This window comes from Elgaria multicarinata, chromosome 1 (assembly GCF_023053635.1).
Source record: "Elgaria multicarinata webbii isolate HBS135686 ecotype San Diego chromosome 1, rElgMul1.1.pri, whole genome shotgun sequence".
In the NCBI taxonomy this organism is placed as follows: domain Eukaryota; kingdom Metazoa; phylum Chordata; class Lepidosauria; order Squamata; family Anguidae; genus Elgaria; species Elgaria multicarinata.
The window spans coordinates 68277690-68298255 of NC_086171.1; the positions used below are offsets into that span (position 1 = coordinate 68277690).

At 39.3% G+C, this 20566-nt stretch overlaps 1 protein-coding gene across 1 annotated transcript in view; it reads left to right on the forward strand.

Annotated features, from left to right (window-relative positions):
* Positions 1-20566, forward strand: part of DPY19L1 (dpy-19 like C-mannosyltransferase 1) — a 64701-nt gene that overhangs the window by 29789 nt on the left and 14346 nt on the right. The window contains exons 9-17 of the mRNA XM_063129698.1: positions 656-733; positions 2165-2251; positions 3233-3292; positions 3889-3969; positions 5565-5666; positions 7904-7975; positions 9009-9049; positions 14322-14349; positions 15812-15931. Coding sequence (XP_062985768.1) covers positions 656-733; positions 2165-2251; positions 3233-3292; positions 3889-3969; positions 5565-5666; positions 7904-7975; positions 9009-9049; positions 14322-14349; positions 15812-15931 — 669 coding nt within the window. The remainder of the gene's footprint in view (positions 1-655; positions 734-2164; positions 2252-3232; positions 3293-3888; positions 3970-5564; positions 5667-7903; positions 7976-9008; positions 9050-14321; positions 14350-15811; positions 15932-20566) is intronic.

The window sequence follows — 20566 nt, forward strand, 5'->3', positions numbered from 1 at the left end:
TGTTGAATAGATTTTTTCTTTTCTTTTTTTTACTATTACAATTGTGTAAAATGCTTATTTTTCATAGTAGTGGCTGATTTCTTCAAGATACTTCTGATTCAATTGCCAGGATCCAAACTCCTGTTTAAACTTACATAAGAAATAAAAAGTTTGTCCTTTCCTTTTTTCTAGCTATTGATCCCTATGCATTATACATTCAAAATTCTCCTCCATTTCTAGAGAAGTTCCCCATGCTGCTTGCAGCCTGTTCACAAAAGCAAATTTAAAGCTGTCTTGAGCCCTTTCTACACATAAGGATTATCCCAGGCAAATGGAGGGATCGTTCCTGCCTGCTCCCGGGATCCCCTGTGTGTCATTTGCATGCACAGGGATGATCCCGGAACAATCTTGGGGGGGGGGGGAAGGCAGGTGTAGAAATGACCTGTGTGTCATTTGGATGCACAGGGAAGATCCCAGGACGATCCTGGGGAAAAAGACAGGTGTAGAAATGGCCTGTGTGTCATTTAGATGTACAGGGACGATCCCGTGGGGAAAAGGCAGGTGTAGAAATGGCCCTGGTAGAACAAGTTGTGCAGTAGTTTGGAACCCAGCTAATTTTCGTAATACTATTCTGGCCAGAAAGTAATTTCAATTACTTTATTCTTTTTAATCACAGGTGGCATCAGTTTTTGGTATATATATATTAGGATTCATTGATTCATCTAAACTACAGAAGATTCTTTATGCACATATGGTAATACTTAGTCATAATCTTCTTTAATGGGGTAAAAACATTTTATGAAACGTATTTACTTTGTTCTTGTACATAGCTTACCGATATTTTTTAAATATGGTCAGCAGCATATAAGAGTATTAAATAAATGATTTAAAATAGTGGATAAAGGATTGTTATTTATTTATTTAGAGGATGTATATCCCACTTGCTGATCAAATGATCCTCAAGGTGGTTTACAACAGAGTATAATTCAGGCCTTTGCTAGACTCAGGCCTTTGCTAGACCAGGCAATATCCTGGGGTGATACCCGGGAACGTCCCTGTGTGTCCAGATGACGCACAGGGGGATCCTGGGATCAGGCAGGGATCAACCCTCCCTGGCCCTGGGATATAGCCTACCCCTTCAAGCCCGCTTTTTCCCACAGTCTCGAGCTGAGCCTGAGACCGTGAGTGTGTGGCCTGTTTTCGCGGGTTTTCCCAGCTCCGCGTGATTACTCATGCGGAGCCGGAAGCTGTGCCCATCGGGGGCAGGGTGGGGGAGCGGGAAAATTAATTAATTTTTTAAAGAAAACTTTACCTTCGCGCACGAGCGCTCGTGCGCATCGTCCCCTTTAAAAATTAAAAAAATGGCGGGCGCGACAGCTCTCTTCTTGAGTCGCTTCGCCTTATGTGTAAATGAGGGCAGGATCTCGTGTTATTGACAACATGAGATCACCCCTCCTCCATCCTGGGATATCCTGTAGGTCTAGCAAAGGCCACAGACAATCCAGAAGTCTTTAGTCTCCTGGCTATGCTCAGGGGCAGAGTGTACTTCCTTTCAGCTCTGCAATACCAGGACAACTGACAGATTTTTTTTCCTTAAAAGTATTTTAAAACAAGAGTTTATACTTGTAAATCTTTGGTGGGATTGGGGTCTTTGATCATGAATGAAAGTTTTTGGGTTTTAGGTTTTTTTACAGGTATATGTTCTAGCTAGATATACTATGGCTGTAATTCTATACTCATTTACCTGGGAATAAGCCCCATTGCATTAAGTGGATCTTATGTCTGAGTAGAAATGCATAGTGTTGCTTACAGTGCAGTTCTCTTCATATCTACTCAGACATAAGGCCCATTGAAACAGCTTTTAAAAAGTTAATTTATTTTCAGATGTACTAGTATTCAAAATAAACATAGTGCTATGGGAAGTGCATTTTAACTAAAATAAGTTCTAATGTGGTACATTGGACTTATCTGTATTTTGCCTATTCTGAGGGATTCTTTTAGAAGATTCAATTTGGGAAGCTAAATTATTTGTGGTAACAAATATTAGCAAATGAAATAAAGCTGTCTCAAGATAGTTCTTTTTTATTTTTTAGTAAAACGTAGTGGTTTCATAGACTACATCTTCACATCCATTGCTAGCTTGATCATTGCATTAAAATATGTCTATATGTTTATATCTCTTTAGGCATCACTGGCAGTATGTTTTGTCCTTATGTTTGGAAATTCTATGTTGCTGACATCCTATTATGCTGCCTCTTTGGTAGTTAGTTGGGTAAGTTAGTAAAGAATGCTTTGTCTTAAAGTACTGGATTACTACAATAATTCACACTTTACCTACTTCATAAGATTTTTAAAAAACTGATTCTATATTTGGGGAGGGGGTAGAGCTTTTCCATTTCAGAAATAAGAATCCCAAAAGTATGGAACATTCTCCAGTGAATACATAGAGCTTCTTATGACCACGACCATTCATAAAATAAATGTTTGGTACATAATTGTTCTTTATGCCATGATGGGGAAGAATTTGTTCTCTCTAGAGCATTTCAGTTAATACAGAATTCCTTTTCTGTATTAACTCAATAAACTAATAGCAAATCTCAAGTAATTATGTTCAGACTTAATAATTTTGGTTCTTTCTGAGTGTGGTATGTGTGAGAAAACAATACTGTTTTCTTTAGTAAACAAAATAATTTGCATGGTTATATGGTGTTTCATTACTGGTCAACTGAATGCAAGTAATAGAACTTCAAGAAGATAAAAGAAGGCGGCAGCGGAATGCCATTATAGCATGGTAGTTTTAAATTTCCATCTTGTCCTTATTGATGGTTGGTTATGTATATTCTTGGGCGGGGGGAAATAAGTATGCTTGCTTCCATGTGTGAAAGCAACACCTACATAACATCACCAAACTGGCCCTCTATTGGGTTGGCCAAAGGTGGAGTATGTGATGTGCAAATAGTTTGCACCAATGTATAAGAGAACTTTTCAGGGCTGACAACAGAATGTTTCAATTTGTAGATTTTGAAAAAGCAGTAATGATGCCAAGGTTCTATACATATGTTATGCAATAAATCCATAAATTTGGCTGATAATATATATTTATATTCTTACACTGCTAGCTTCAAGCATCTCCTAACACATTTTTACTTGCTTACTGTATATTTATTGTTTCATCCTTCTGGATTACAGTTTAGGGAAATATTGTGTAAATTGCTGAAGTAATGGTATTAATGGAGCAATTTCATTATTTTAGGGTATTCTTGAAGTGGGTCCTAAATACCTGAAAATGCATAGAAAAAACTTTCCCGTTTGGGTAAGGATTGACATTTCATGTTATAAATATTACTAGATGAAGTAGGATAAATCTCAACCTGATGATCTGTAGACAACAGAATTAAAAATGGTAAGGCATATTAGCGGCTTTTTCAAGAGATTCCAATTTTTAAATCTGACTAATATCATCATCTTATTATTATCCCAAGATTATCCGAGCAAATCTATTCCCCCATGATTTTGAGACTCTGAGACAAAGACGAAAAATGTGTCATCTGCTGACTTCATTTGCTTGTTTAAATTACTGCTTCAGATTACTCTTATGCTGTTTTTAAGATTGCTTTCGTGTCAAAATCTTTCCTTTCTCTCATTCTTATTAATGAATTTCCTACCCTCCAGCAACAGGGATTGGAGAAGGGAAAGAATTTAGCCACCAAATACAAGTCTATCTGTATATAGATTGTATCAATAAGTACAGATCATAACAATGGGTATTTTGATAGTGTTGTAATATTAGGCTCAAATATACAGTTTATTTCAAGTAATCCTGAAATCTTTCTTTCCATATTGAATGCCTCTTCCACTGAATGCTGAATGCTTGTTTTACTGTTCCATCTAATTTTGTCTATTTTACAGGCCTTTGAAGGATTTTCTTGCCTTTTCGGGACAATTACCTTGAAGACCTTAATGTGTCTAATATTTGGAATATCTGATGATGTATGTAAAAACGTAAACTGTCAGGGTTCTTATTGTTAGTCTTATACATCATATAATTTATTCAAGCAATTTCATATAACATGAAAAATTAAGATTTGATGTATCAGCAGTATTTGAAATTTTGACTTAGACTGAAATCCTTTACACATTTACATAAGAGAAAGGACTATTGAATACAGTCAGACATGTTTGTGTGAACTGGCCCTAAGCATTATGAGGATTGGATGCATGACAATTGTGCACATTTCAGAGTGCTGAATTCCCCCCACACACACACACACAAATGATCGAATTTCATAGCTCGACTGCCAGTTGCAGAGAAAGGCCCTCATTTGGTCACCACTGTCTAACCTTCATAGGCAGGGACAGTTGAAAGTCTGCAGAAAAACTCACTGATTGACAGGTTCATTTGTTATACATTAATCTTTTAGATACATTGATCCCAGGCTTGGCTTTATAAATTCAACCCATCACTTTGAATAGTGCCTGAAAATAAACTGGAATCCAGTGAAGATCTTTAAGTACAAGGGAGAGATGTTCATTATGGCAACTTCCAGTAAACAACTAGACATTTCTGTTCTGAATCCACTAAAGCTTTTAAAGACTTTTGAGGGGTAGTCCCACACGTAGTAATCGAGCTTGGCTGTTACCCAGGCATGGATAATTGCTGGCATATAGCAGAAATTAGAGAAAGCTGTTTTGTGTTATAGATGCCACTCGAGCAACTGTATGTAAACTTGATGTTGAGCAATGCCAAGCTGCAAAACAGGCCAGAGTACATCCCTGTCCAGTACAGGTCGATCGATATACTTGCAGCATCTCCATCTTGCCTTGAATCAGTTTCATTTTATAAGCCCTCATTCAGCCATTTATTTATTTATTTGAAACATTTATACTCTGCCTTATCTTCTAGAGGGTAAAATCCAACTTAAGTCATACTTAGAGCAGACCTATTAAAATGAATAACTTCAGTCCCATGTGTTCAATCGGTCTACTCGAAGTAGAACTTATGTTGGAATTTACTTTAGGAGTTTAATACAGGGAAACAGGAAAAAAACCCACCCTAGGTTTTGTTTTTATATCATACATTTCTGAGCACAAAGTTTGAATGCGAACCTTTTGAATGTGAATTGAGATCTACTAATCAATCATCTTCAGAATTGATCTTCCACTGGGGCAGGATCTACACTACTACTTTAAAATGGTGTATAACAGTAGTGACAACTGTTGGGCCCCAGGACACACTCCATATACTGTTTTCAAACCACTTTCAAAGTGTCATATCCTGCTTGGTGTAGACTTGGCCTGGGTGTGTCATGAATTGCATTGAAGAAAGCCTGCAACATGTCCATCATTCCTGGCCATAGTCCATGGCTTATATAGTATGCAAATTAAGTTACTTTTAACATCACAGGTTAACTGTTCTTTGTCTAAAATATTTCTATAACGTTGCTTAATATTGAATTACATTAAATCATGTAGCATAATCTATAAGTGTGTACCTGTCTCTCCTTTAAAAAAAAAAGCATGACTGATTTTTTAAAATCCTTAAGGTCATTTGTCTTACAAATATTTGCACTGTAATTTCTTTTCAGGCTCATATAAGCAATCTGTTGAAGGCAAAACTTACTGATTATAAGGATTTTGATACATCAATGTATACCTGTGCTGTGGAATTTGATTTCATGGGAAACGAGGTAATTAAAATCCGTTGAAAATAAAAACAGTTTTTAAGTCTTGCAGTTTTGCTCCACCTGTTTCTTAATTTTGCCAACAAATCAGAAAATACTTTGGGGCCAAGTTGCTGCTTTCTTATAAATACAAAGATGCAGGATCCTTAACACTGTTTAATTAAACTGTAACAGCAGAATAAAACACTTTTGAGTTTGAACAGGATAACAAGAAGATGGTTCTGTACACTTTAACTCAACTATATTAATGTGCACTTTTTAAGATCTTTTTTCCCCCTTCTATGGACCTCCAGGGGTTCAGCTTTGAAACTGACGAAGTCTAAAGTGCAATACAGATTAATGCTGACAAACAGGTACAATAAATTAGAGAAGAAGAAACTTTAATGCCTAAGAAGAACACAAAACATAATCCTAATAACTGCTCAAGAGCACTGAATTCTAAGATAAACATATAGACATGAATGAGAGTGAGGGAAGAAGTGTCCAATTTTGTTGCTTATAATTATTTAAATTTGTTAGGTAAAATTATTATTATTATTATTATTATTATTATTATTATTATTATTTATATAGCACCATCAGTGTACATGGTGCTGTACAGAGTAAAACAGTAAATAGCAAGACCCTGCCGCATAGGCTTACATTCTAATAAAATCATAATAAAACAATAAGGAGGGGAAGAGAATGCACCAAACAGGCACAGGGTAGGGTAAAACTAGCAGTATAAAGTCAGAACAAAATCAAGTTTTAAAAGCTTTAGGAAGAAGAAAAGTTTTTAGCTGAGCTTTAAAAGCTGCGATTGAACTTGTAGTTCTCAAATGTTCTGGAAGAGCATTCCAGGTGTAAGGGGCAGCAGAAGAAAATGGATGAAGCCGAGCAAGGGAAGTAGAGACCCTTGGGCAGGTGAGAAACATGGCATCAGAGGAGCGAAGAGCACGAGCGGGGCAATAGTGTGAGATGAGAGAGGAAAGATAGGAAGGAGCTAGACAGTGAAAAGCTTTGTAGGTCAACAGGAGAAATTTATATTGGATTCTGAAGTGAATTGGAAGCCAATGAAGAGATTTCAGAAGTGGAGTAACATGGTCAGAGCGGCGAGCCAAGAAGATGATCTTAGCTTTGATTGATTAACTATTTAGGTATTAAAAGGACTTCAAAATCATTGCAAGCAAATAAAATCCAAAATCAGAGTGGATTACCTTAAATCATGGCTTAAATCACCTATAAAAATACTTAAATAATGCTTTTAAATTAACTTTTCTTTTTTGAAATGAATATGTTTCCTAAGCAAACACGAATTTTAAGTGGCTTCTCTACCAATTAGAAGATGTCGGCTTGCATTTTCAGCTATATAGAGCCTTTATGTAACCTTTGGCCTTTGGCCATGCAGCTCACACATGCCTTCTGTACTGTATAATTACATCTGCTTATAGATCAGATTTAATTTTTTTATTATTATTTTTAGCTGGCTGAAATAAATGTTATGCCTTTCAACTTTACTGTGACTTTATATCAGGGGTGGCTAATCCCTGCTGCCAACCAAATTCATTAAAAATGGTGGAGGAGGGGATGGCATCCATTCTGGTTGTGGAGCAGTAAAATAGTCAAAATTAGCTTTCCTGCAGGATGGTGGTCCAGAGGGCAAAAATGGTCTCTAACCGCCCCAAAGTTGCCCATCTTTGTTACATCTTGTAGTTTTTATTTTTGTAATGATTATCTGGTTTTTGTGGATATCATCCTTAAAACTTCTTCCACACATTTTTAAAATAAATAATTAAGGTATGTGCATTTGCAAATAATGCTAACAAAACTTGCTTGCTTGAAGGGTAAGTCTTCAATTCTGTGCACCATTGAACAAAGATGAGCTGAATACAGAACCTTTCAGGATAACTAAGATCCTAGGAGCCAAAGTAGGCATCGCACTAAAAGCATAGTAGCTCATTTAGCTTCCTCTCTGACACCTAGTAGAGCTTACTTTGCTATGTGCGGTTTCAGAAACTTGCTGTCCTTTAGAGATATAGGTAAAACATTTGCAAGATATTATAAAGGAGGAAATGCTTTGGAAAGGAAGGAGAAGGAGAGGAACGCACAGGTGCTAATCAAATACACTAGGCAGGATAGGATGAAATAGTGGCATATCTAGAGTAAAAAAAAAGAATGTCTATCTCTTCAAAAGAAAACACTGTAGTTGTATTTGAAACTGTTTGTGCCTAAAAATGACCACCAGTTAAAACTTTGCATTTCAGATTCCAGTAAAGTACATGAAGACGCTGCTGCTTCCAGTAGTTCTTGTTGTCTTTACAGTAATTGTTGTGAAGGTAGGACATTGTTGGTTTTCATCCGGTTTACATTCCACATGCATAGTATGATAAAAGGAGGCAATTAATACTTTAATTTGGAGCACATTGGATGTAGTTCCAATTCATGAGGCCCATGTACATGTTCTTCATATTTTGTTAGTTACCAGACCTCTTTACTTTTTCTTTTGAATACCTGCAAAGACATGTATGTACTAAGAAAATCTAGCTCGCATAAATCTGAAAGATAATAGGAAGTATTCCAAAATACATAATTGAAGACATATTGGGAATGTTGTTCATCTGTTGGCCCCTGGCACATAATTTTGGTATACAACATGGAAACATAGTTATTAGATGTATAACTTGGCAGTATGTATATCTGAAATTGGGTTGGAGGGAGATTTGCAGTTTGGAGAGGCAACTCCCTTGAATGAAACGGCCAGCACAGCGTCGAGGACGCTTATCAGCCAACTTTTAAAAACAGCCCCTGAAGAATGATTGTCATCCGAAACGTTGGACTATCCATGAAGTTTCCAAAAAAAGAAAAATTAACAAGAAAAATAAAGAAATATAAAAGAATTTTTTCATCAGCACCAGAGCCAGTCTCTCTCTTTTTTTGTACAGTATGTATATCTGTACATTAATAAAAATGAAGAGGGCAATCCAGATAACATTGGGTGAAATCCAGTGTTGCACAAGCAGAAGACACCTTATGCAACTGATTTCCTTCTCCTCCCCACTTTGTGCCCCCCCCCAAATAGCTCCTCCAGAGAGTCACATTCATGCAACATTGGATTTCACTCATTAGGCTGATTTAGCCCAGTTGAAATAACGATTGACAAAACACAGTTTTCGCTATTCAGGTATGCAAGACCAGTTTTAAGGTCTAGAGTGGATAACAGTGCAATCCTGCACATGTCTACTCAGAAGTAACTCCCACTGAGTTAAGCGGGGCATACTTCCAGGCGAGCAGGTATAGGAATTGCAGCCTAAGTATGTTTTAGAGAAAAGGCTGTTTAACATACTTATTTTTTTAATAATTTGTTCACAGGCATTTAATTACATTGTATATCGCAAGAAATTCTCTGAAAGGTAAATATAGTTTGAGTGCACATTTAAGGAATGAATTATTACTTTAAGGATTATCAGTGTGCTATGTAGCTGTGTAGCTGAACTATGCCTTATTATTCATGTACTCCCACTCCTCATTCTTTGACATCATTAGTGTGGTTTCCTGATAGCACTGCTAACTCTCTTTATGCTATTACCTCACCTTGCTCATAGTAAAAAAGTGAGCCAGATGCCTGGCCCTAGGCTTACAAGGCCCTTCTTGAAAACAGAAGGCCTGATGAAAACAAGAAGTGCCACGTCCCTTCTGAAAACTAGCTTGGCTTTTCTTGTCACAGAAGGATTTATAAATATAGAGGTACTTAGGGGAAATTTGATAAATCTTAGGGCTTTGCTAGACCAGGGTTTAGCCCGGGCTGATACCCGGGCTCGCCCCTGTGTGTCCAAATGATGCACAGGGGATCCCAGGGTCAGGCAGGGGTCAACCCTCCCTTGCCCCCGGTTAATGGGCTCCACTTTTGGCCTGGTATTTCAACAGTCCCAGGCTCCCACCACGGGAGGTCTAGCCCGTTCCGCAGCTTTTCCCGGCTACGCAGCTTACTCACGTGTAGCTGGGAGAAGCTGCACCTGGGGCAGGGGGATAGATCACAGCTGGGGGGGAGATCGGGGCCAGGGGGGAGTGGGGAAAGCTTTTTTTTTAAAAAAAAAACACCTTACCTTTGGCGCTCCTGCGCACCCAGCCATTTAAAATTTTAAAAAAATGGTGGACGTGACGGGGCTTTCCTTTAGCCCGTCGCGTCTGACGTGTGGATTAGAGCGACAGCCCACACTAGTTGCAGCGCAGGCTCGCCCCTCCACATGCCCAGATTTTAAGGTAGGTCTAGCAAAGCCCTTAGTGTCAGAATGTGGAGGCTCATGAGCAACATTTTGCTAAATTAAACACAAATAATATGCGTTTGTCTCAAGCTTTCAAATGACACATTGGTTGTACAGCTGCTGTGAAACAATTCAGCCATTCACCACAAACGAATTATTCTTGTTGCTTGTGTGTGTAGAAAACAACCTTAGAAAATTGTTAAAATTTATAACTGGCTTGAAAATGAAAGCAACAATCAAATGATATGGCACTTGTACAGCGTAATATTTGCCCGTACGCTCCTATCAAGAGCTGTTTATTATTATTTATTTATTTATTTTATTACATTTATATAGCACCCCACAGCCGAAGCTCTCTGGGCGGTTTACAACAATTAAAAATAGTAAACATTAAAAGTATACAATTTTTTTTGAAAAAACATAAAAACAGTATAAAAACAGTATCCATTTAAAAACAACAATTCTGGGGTCCATTAAAAACAAACTTAACGTTGTTAAATGCTGTTAAAAATGCCTGGGAGAAGAGAAAAGTCTTGACCTGGCGCCGAAAAGATAACAACGTTGGCGCCAGGCGAGCCTCATCGGGGAGATCATTCCACAGTCGGGGGGCAACCACTGAAAAGGCCCTCTCCCTTGTTGCCATCCTCTGAGCTTCCCTCAGAGTAGGCACTCGGAGGAGGACCTTAGATGTTGAGCGCAGTGTACGGGTAGGTTCATATTATTCTTCAAAATAATATTACTTATTTTGAAGAATGCGGACCAAGCAGAGTTGCACATTAACTTGGGAGAATCATTGTCGTAACTTCCTAAATCCAAAGGGGTCACTTGTACACCTATGATCACATTTTATCTAAGTATTTAGCATTTTTGGTGATAGAATTCTATCTGCTGTGACCTGAATCAACCTAATGACTGGGTTCAGCCAATTGCGGGGGTGAAAGAAGCCATTGTGCCTTCCTCCATCACCTCTACATGTGTTTCACACACAACCATGATTTGTATAATTACCCATGATGCAGCGTGGATTGGTGTGTCGTCAAAACTCAGCTTAGTGTGGTGTGGATAAGAAGCCATCCCCACCACGTAGTTTGATAATTAACCTATGAGCTGCGTTGTGAGTAATTGTGCAAATCGTGGGATATGCATTGGCTGGGCTTCTTTTGCCTCTGCAATCATCTAAATTTAGCCAATAGATTTTTATCTCACTACAAGTATTAATTAGCTTTCCAATCCTAGGATGTATATGTTAGCAACACTGCTTTGTGAATTGTCACTGTATTTTACATTTAAGCTTTAATATAATTATCATAGTCTGTGTGTATTTCCCACTAACCTCACTGCTTACATTTCTCTTTCTCTCTACACCAATATGTGTCTATACATGCCAACTGAGGATACTACTTAATGCATCTAAACTGGACTCTGTGAGAAGCTTATAATAAATTTGATATTCTATAAGGTGCCACAAAGTTCTTTTTTCGTTTTTGTGGCAGCTGACTAATACAGCTACCCCTTTGGTGATTGTGACAGTAATCACTTTTTACCACTGGCATAACTGATGTTCTATTACATTAATCACTTTCTGAAGTGATGGGCATGGGAACTTTTCTTGTTTCCCTTATTCACACACAATTATGCATGTATAAAAAAGTTTACTAAAAGAAGTCTCTTTGAAAACATCCATTGTTTTCTTATATATTTCCTTCTAATTAACTAAAATATGTATCTGCTTACTCCCAGTGTGTAATGCTTGGAAGTAGTCTAATTGTATGTGTCACTTATTCTACTTTTAATAATAATCAGTATAAATAATATGGTACTTTACCAATGGGCAGCAGGATGACCGTGGTGTTAGATCTGTGTTTGTAGCAAAGATCTTGATCTTTCTTTTTCTCAGAACATGAACACATTTATAGTGAGTGGCAGGAACACACAGTTTAGCTTTTTGAGAAGGGCAGAATAAAATCTCCATCCGACGAGCGTTTTATTGCACACTCATTACAGGGCACTCATGGAGTTCGCTCAGGTCTTTCACATGACGTCGTCTGCCTCCCACGCCCCTTCTGGCCTTCCATGCACGACAAAAAAAACCCCTAATTAAGTCCGATGTTTTTTTAAACTCGGAATTGCTGCTCTCTCCTGCTGTGTGCAGGAGAAGCAGCGCCATTAGAACAGCGGACTCAATGGGCCTCATGCTCGTTGTGTACTTCCTCTTTTGAAAGAGGAAGTAACTTGAGGAAGGAAAACATGGGCGGAGAAGCAAGGTAGGGAGTGTATTAACTCCCGGTGTGATGGAGCTTTCAGTGTGAAGCACTACCCAGGAGGAATGGCTTTCAGTTCCCAGATTGCTCAGAAGGCATAGCCACAGTCATTGCTCCTATTAGGCTGCTGGCTTATTTTGTTCCTTCAACAGCAGCAACATCTCTTCTGTATCCCACCTCCCCCACTCTTTTCTGATTTTAGGCAAATGGAAGGAAGGAGGAAAGATTAATTGAGAAGGGAAGTTCTTTACCCTGCTAAGTAAAAAGAATGCCAAATCACCACACCTCCAATTGGATGAAATGACACACAGAACAGTCAGGGAAGAAAAGCTGCAGCAGATTGTGCATGAGTATATCCCTGTATAGGAGGTAATATAATGGCTTCAAGAGGTCCAGGATAGGGGTAGACCTGTGGCTTGGTCATGGAAACTCAGGACAGAAACAGTCTGTCCAGAACTTTAGAATTCAGGGGGATTGTGCTAGTCCCAGCCTGGGTCTCCTGGTCTTTCAGATCCACAAGTACAGATTTTGATCTCATGCACAGACTAAGCCAATGTAAAGGCATTTCCTTTGGATCTAGAGGTAGTCATTCCTGACCAGGATGAGGAAGGTTCTTTAATCTCGTCACATGGAAGAGATGATTACAAGAAAGATTCAAACCACCCAGAGAGCTTTGGCTATTGGGCGGTATAGAAATGCAATAAATAAATAAATGAGTTCCTATTGCCTGGACACATTCAATTGGGGCAGAATGCATGTCAGTCTCCTGTATTCCAGGATGAGATTTCCATTTAGTTTTTACATGAGCAGGGCATCATTGGAGTATCCTTGCAGTAGTATCCCTGGCCTCAGATGAACAATCTTCTGAGGGACATGCTTCTATGGGAATAGAAGAGAGGGTGTGTTGGATAGGCCACTTCCTGGAAAACAGTTCAGGCCTGAAATTCATCAGAAGAGTAAAAGAGGAATATAGACTGTCTAGAACTCTGAGCCATCCATCTGACATCACTAGAGTTGTGGTAAGATTATGTTACAATCACAACATGCATTCAAGTGGATCCAAGTCTTTTATCCCAAATTAATTGCTTGGGTAAAGGACAGCCTACAGTTTAATAACACACCATATGATGGGAGCAAAGCTTTTACCTATTATTCAGAGTTCTCTCCCTGAGGGAGGTAGCAAACATATGGAAGAGGCCACAATGGAAGATACTTTCCTAAGAACCAATTGGTTATCATCACTACAAGATGGTCTTTCCCTTCAGTGGGTATGATCTTTGGACTAAACATTTTGCATTGTGTGGATTTAATATAAGAGCAGTATTCTCTCTCTCTTTCTCTCTCTCTCTCTCTCATACACCCACACACCCACACCCACACCCACATACCTCTGAAAGGCTGAGTTTCCAGAGATGGTAAATGTTCTTCTGCTATATTCTTCTCCTGTGAATGTTCATTCAAGGAAGTGACAGTGGGGCATTCTTCCCATTCTCTTCCCGTATGAATGGCAGGGTAGTTCTGTTCCTATCTATACCATCCAATATATATCCCCCAAACCCTTCCTTTACTGTTCTTCTAGTTTATGTTTACTTCTGCTGCTAGGTGCTTAGTTGATTTGATTCCCCCTGCCCCAATTTGCATATTCACCTGGGAGCCCTTTCTCCCCAAGTAGTGCTTCAGATTGATTCTTGCACCTGTCTGGGTCATCAGAGAGGTAAAAAAATGCCTTCCCAACATTTTCTGTAATAAAAAAGTACAGCAAGTAAAATAATGCTTTGGATTGTGCACTAGTAAGTTTGGCTGCAGTCACTGCACACATGGATCTCCTGTCAAGTGGAGACTTCAATTCGCTATAATTCAAGGTGTTCTTTGGAGCAGTGCTCCCTCTGAAAATGGCAGCTAATGAAGCTTTCTCTTCTGCTGGAATTCCATTAATGTATCAGAGCATCTTTATTTTTTAATAGCCTCTCAATTGGTGCAAATAAGTTTACAAAATAAATATGGTAGCAACAATCTTTTTTGTAATTTTGTAATCATGTAAGAGGTTATATAAATCCAAATTTTGCAACATTTTATGTTTAGCTTGCTTCTTAACAAAGGATGTAGGGAATTTTGATTCTGTTTAGTAAACAAACTTATGCTTGTGGTCTTTTGTTCAGACAGGAAGATCATTTTAATCACGGAGAGGTAAGAATATTATCCAGCATGATTTTTGACAGAACACTGCTTGTTGGGATTCCCCACAAATAAATTAGAACATTTGTCTTCTCTGAGAAATAGAATAAAGTGTGATTTAAAATAAAAAATGGAAAGTACTCAGAGGGAAGTAGCGGCACAAGTTTCAAGCAAGGTGGTGGTGCTTTTTCAGTTACTTAGAATTAAAAAGGGGGGAAGCTAATGATAGTAGAAGACTCAATTCTTTGCATAGCTGCTTTCCATGACCAGAACCTGATAACTTAATGTATATATACTGTTCCCCTAAATAGTTTTGCAGTGCTAAGTATTCATGGCACATTTCCACCTTTGATTCATAATATCATAAAAAAGTTCTCTTCATATTTATAGATTTACTGAAAAAGACAGAGTACAAGCTACATAACTTCAAAATCTTATTTCTGTCTGCCAAAGACACTTAAATTTAAGATTCTGCTACAAGATGTCTAGCTTTGAGGAAGGAAACTTGCCTTCCACTTAAATTATTTAAATACAGCAGCTCTCAGTGGCCAACCTAATACATTTAGGTTTTACATTTTATTTTATTTTGAATATTGGTATTCTTTCACTTGTTGAAGCAGCTTCATCTGGCTTTTATTTATTTTTTTGGTAAAAAAAATTGACTTCCCAGTGAAGCATGCATATTGATTTAGATTGGCTTTATTTATTTTCACTAGCTTTATTCAAGAAACTACTCAAATATGATATAAAGTCATTTTTAGAATATTAAAAACAATGTCCCTTTGCTTTTTAAATTCCCTTTCCAGCATTAGTCATCTTTTTTTGTTGTTGTTTATTCATTCAGTCGTTTCCGACTCTTCGTGACTTCTTACATTTCAGTAAACTTCAAAACACACCTGGGAGCATGGAAAAGGTTATGTAAAACTGTATAGGTGGTACTGCGCATACATGGAAGTCTTGCACAACATTTTGCCATTCACCTCATGTAGAGGGACAGCTCCATGCAGCAAAGGAAGGCATACTTTTAAGTAAAGTGAACCAGTAAATCCTTGTACTTTTGGCAGCTCCATTTGCTCAATGGATTTAGTTTTAGAGCTGTCTTCTATGCAAATAGTTGTTGGATTAGAGTGCTTGTGTGCGATAAAGTGAGGAAAAAACTGAATTTAATTCAGTAATTTAGTTTTAAAACTACTAAAAAATACAGTAGTGAGAAAGGAGCTTCAAACACTCTAGTCTCTTCCATCTTTACCATTCCCATGGGGGTACTCATGCTTCTAAAATATTATCACTGTAGACCTTCTGTCCCATCCCCCCTCTGCCGCCAGAAAAACAAACAAACCTGAGCCACATTTTTAATAATTGAGAACTCCAAGGAAGGCGGGGCTTAAGTAAAAACTAAATGTTAATTCTAGTATTTATGTTTTGATATTTCTTTTAATACTCAAATGTTTTCTTAATGCTGTTTTGTTTGCAGATAGTATACCATGCACTGCAGCTTATCTTTTTTATTGTTCTTGCTATTTTAATTATGAGACTAAAGCTGTTTTTGACGCCTCATATGTGCATCATGGCATGCTTGATATGTTCAAAGCAAGTAAGTTATTGTCTACTTATCATACTTCTGCTGTGGTGATATATTTTACAGAGTCGCTTATAAAGTGTCTCAGTATGCCAAATTGTTAATATTTTATTAATTTTACTATGAAATTACAAAAATGTAAAATAATTACTACTAAATATTATGAGAATTAATAAAAAATATATTGCATTTATATAACATCAGGAATAAGTAATAAATTAACAGAAATTCATAACCGTGACAGTACACCTTCTCTAACATTTATTTAGCATACACCTATCGTAGTGGTTAATATTGACATACATACACACAACATCTTTACCTCAGCCAATGAACGAACACAATCCATGGGCAGAACAAGTTTTCTGTAGGTGGATATACATGCTAAAGCCTGCTGTGTGGAGGGGTAGCAGGGGAGGTGGCAAAATTAGATTTTATCCATAGGGATTCTCATATGGCCTCCACTTTTATATTAGACATTGTTTATCTGCATGTCTTCAGCCTTCTGCTGCCCCTTGTGGTTTTCCAGGTATGGAGACATTTAGGTGGGCTTCTGAAGACATAAAGTTTGTATTCCTAAAGGGAGATAAATTGGTAGAAGACCACCAGAAATTACTTTCTACACAAACTTTATGTGTTAATATAGTATAGAAAGAGAGGATACAGGTGGTCTTTCTGATAAATCATGATGAAATATGAGAGGAGGCAGCATCATAGTTACACATTGGGTCAAAGCTGTAATAGGTTTTACTGCATGATATGTGGGTGAACTATTTGCAAGTGCAATCTTACTCAGAAAAAAGGTCCCATTGAGTTCACTGAAACTTACTCCCAGGTGGGATTGCAGCTTTAAATCACTTTATTTTTAGACTAGCTGATAAAACCGGTATTGCTCATGCCCCCTAAGATATATGTCTGCAAGGGAATCATCTTAAAGTAGTAGGCCGTTGCTAGGCTTGTGAGTTAACTTTTAAACAAAGTAAATTGCCCAAGGCATGCTTGGAGTTGTAGTTCTAAGCTGAGGCTAAAATGGAATGGTGGGCGGGGTTAGTGGCAGTTGGAGAAAGCCAGGTAGAAGAAGAACAAAGACAGTGAGAAGTCAGGAAAGAGGGAGGTGAGTTAGGACTGAGAGATAGTGACCTGGTTTGCACATAGTGACCTGGTTTGCGAACCCATGCTTTATTTAAAATCAGCCACTCTACATGCCGGTACTACACCTCCCAGCATGCCTTTTGCAGCCCGCAGGTGTCCGTGTCTTCTGAGAGATGTTTTCCTCCTCTTGTTACTGACACTGCTCCGCATTAGAGCATCGAGGAGTAGCATCACTGAAGAGGTGAGGTAAGCAGCTGTCAGTGGACATGCCCAGCTCTGGCCAAATCCTGCTGGGACTGCCTGTGCTTCTCACCCACCAAGTGCTCCATCAGGAGCCTGTACTGAAGGGCTAGGGCCAGCCCGTGTACTTTCCCCCTTCATCAGGCCTGTTCCTGAGTGCCTCCCCTTCCTCCCTCCCTCCCTCTTAAGAGTGAAGGCCACATGTGTACTTCCCCAGATTCTGAGAAAACAGCAATATCGGGATGGGTGCCTTTGGGCATGTTCAGAGTTTGGCCTCTCAAGGTCACGCTGTTGTATCTAGTTATGATTTTAAAGCCACACAAGCTGGGTGGGAGGAGGCAGGCCATTTATGTGGGTTGTTTCCTTTTATGTGGAATTGGGTTGACTGCTTGAGACCGACCTTTGACATCTGGGTTGTGAAAGGCAAACAGAGGCCACCAGCTGCATTAGAGCATCGATGCCACTCACAATGGCTGCCAAAGGCTAGTAAGTCTGGCCTCCTGCCCAAGGCATGCTGGTAGTTCCGCCCAGGGTATGCTAGAAGTCATAGGCATTAAGCCTAGGTTTTTTATTTAATTCTTTAAAAATACTTATAACCCAAAATTTTGTGGTTTTAGTTTTTCTGGTACGTTGTACAGCCAGACCTATCAGTGTGCCAAATTTCAAGTTTCTAACTCATCTAGAAGTGGCTAAACATTTCCAGACATACACACATACTTTCCACTTTATAGTAGAGATTGCATTAACATGGGTTTTCTGTTATATAAGGCACTAAATTGAATTCAATATGCTATAGCCAACTCTGTATACATAAATGGTGTGTGCTGTACAAGACCAGGGAAGAAGGTATTGCTGTTATTTATAAGGAATCCATCTCCTTCATCAAGACACCAGTTTGACTGAGTAAGGGGTTTGAGTGTTTTTACTTGGTGTTGAGCCAGAGAAACGGATGAGCACTGTTGGTGTACTGGCCAGCCCACTACCCATCAGTCTCTGTGTCCCAAGCTAGCTGAAAATGAGTGAGGCATGGTTTTGGAAAAAACCCAGGATGCTTGTTTTGGGGGATTTCAACATCCATGTAAAGGCATCTTTAGAAGGGCCTGCTTTGGATTTGATGGACACCATGACAACCATGGAGCTACCTTAATACAGTATGTCATCAGACTAACATATTCTCTCGGGCAAACTATGTACCTAGTATTTCAACAGGGCAGGAGTTGGTGATCTGGAATTCTGGTGAAGCTGAGATTGCCACTGGCTTTCCCCCTCAGTAGCGGTGGTGGACTCATTAAGTTGTTCCACCTTTAGAAACATGGAATAAGATGGATTCTTGAATGCTCTGGGGAATTTTCTGGTTAACATAGCTGGCACTTCTGTCCTAGAACGAGGAGATGGAAAGGATTGACACAATCATTCCCAAGCATCTTCTCCTGCATTGTAGAACTCATCCAGTTCCCTGGTTTACCAGAGAGTTGGCATCAATGAAACAATGAAACAAGCAGGGTGACTAGAACACATATGGCATAAGTCTCATAGCATCTGTGACCAGACACAAGAGCACATTGTCATGCCTACTTTGTGGTGGTGAAGGCAGCAAATTGTTCTTTGTTTTCGGCTATCATCTCATCCCCAGCTGACCTTTTATGAGGGGACTATTATATCCAGACCCCAGGAAGGATGTGTTGGAATCCTCAGAGGCCTGCTGTGACAAATATGCAAGGCACTTTGAGGGTAAAATCACATATATTTGCTCTGATTTTGACACCATCATTGATACAGTTCCAGAGGAGTCATTCAGAGTACTGTCACTGGACCAAGAAGATCGTAACAACTATCACATAGTCATAAATATTGCCTTTTGGGGGACAAGTTGCATCACCTCCCATACCAATTTGCCCATGAATTAAGATAAATAGATGAAGCCCTTTTCTGAGTACCATCATTAAGAGTACTGCCTTATGATGGCACAAAAGAGAGGACTTTTTTGTGGTGATGGCTCCCCAGTTCTGAAATGGTGTTTCCAGAGATACTTGACCAGCACCAACACTCTTCTCTTTGAGGCACCAGGCTAAAACGTCTTGATTTGCGGGGGTATTTTAATGTATGCTTAGTTTGATGTTATTTGTACATTTTTAGCTGGTTTAAGTGTTACTCTTTTATTCATCTCAATTATATTTCCTGAGGTTGTTATTTTATCTCAAACCATTCTTCTTCGTGGTCTCTGTGCATCACACATTATGGGCTCTGCGCCTGCGCGGGGCCAGCTCCGGAAACTTCCCTAGCTGAAAACATTTGGGGGCGGGAACCCCTCCCCCACCGTCTACTGAGCATGCTTGGGATTTCCCGCCCTAATTCCTCAGTTCTCTTCAACCGCCTGTGGGTCAACAGCTCTTTGTGAGACTCCCGGTTAGTTAGACTTACCTGTGCTGAAAACTTCCGTTTCTTTCTATTCTTCCTATTCTTTTCCTTCACTGATGAATCCATGGAAAGTATTCAAAAGGCAAAGAATACAGCCAAGAGAATGGGTATTGGGCAACAGCAACAGCAAAGACCTTTTCGCCGAAGATGTTGGTTCAGGAGCCAACCACATTTTTTTCCTAGACAGCAGCAGTCACAAGAACGAGCACCTCAATACCACCCTCAAGCGCAGTACAAGAAGCAACAGTTTACTGAGCGCTTCAGGCAGAACAAGGGCAAGTCTTTGACTGCCCTACCGCCCCTACTATTTTCCCCTGTTTTGGAGAAATTCTCGCCCCCTTCTACCTTGCATGGACCGTTATTACCACCGATGCATGGGTCCTAGACATCATTCTTCGAGGTTACAAAATAGAGTTTGTTACCCTCCCTCCACTCAGAATCACAAGATTTTCACCACCTACAGACACCCTCCTACAAGAAACTACATCTTTGTTGGGGAAGGGCGCCATAGAGCAACTGTCTGCAAACAGTATAAACCTCGGGTTCTACTTCCTTTTCTTTACGGTTCCGAAGCGGGATGGGGGCCTCTGCCCTATTTTGGACCTCAGGGAACTAAACAAGTTCATCAAACCCAAAAAGTTTCGGATGGACTCTTTAGCAACCATCCTCCCGTTCCTCTCTCAAGGGGATTGGTTTATGGCAATTGATCTCAGGGACGCGTATTTCCATGTGTTAATCCACAGGGACCGTCGTCATTTCCTACGCTTCCTGATAGGGGAAGAAATCTTCCAATTCAAGGTCTTACCTTTCGGCCTGTCCACTGCTCCCCAAGTCTTCGCAAAGTGCATGGCTCCTGTATGTGCTTATCTTAGGACGCATGGGGTAGAAATATACCCTTAT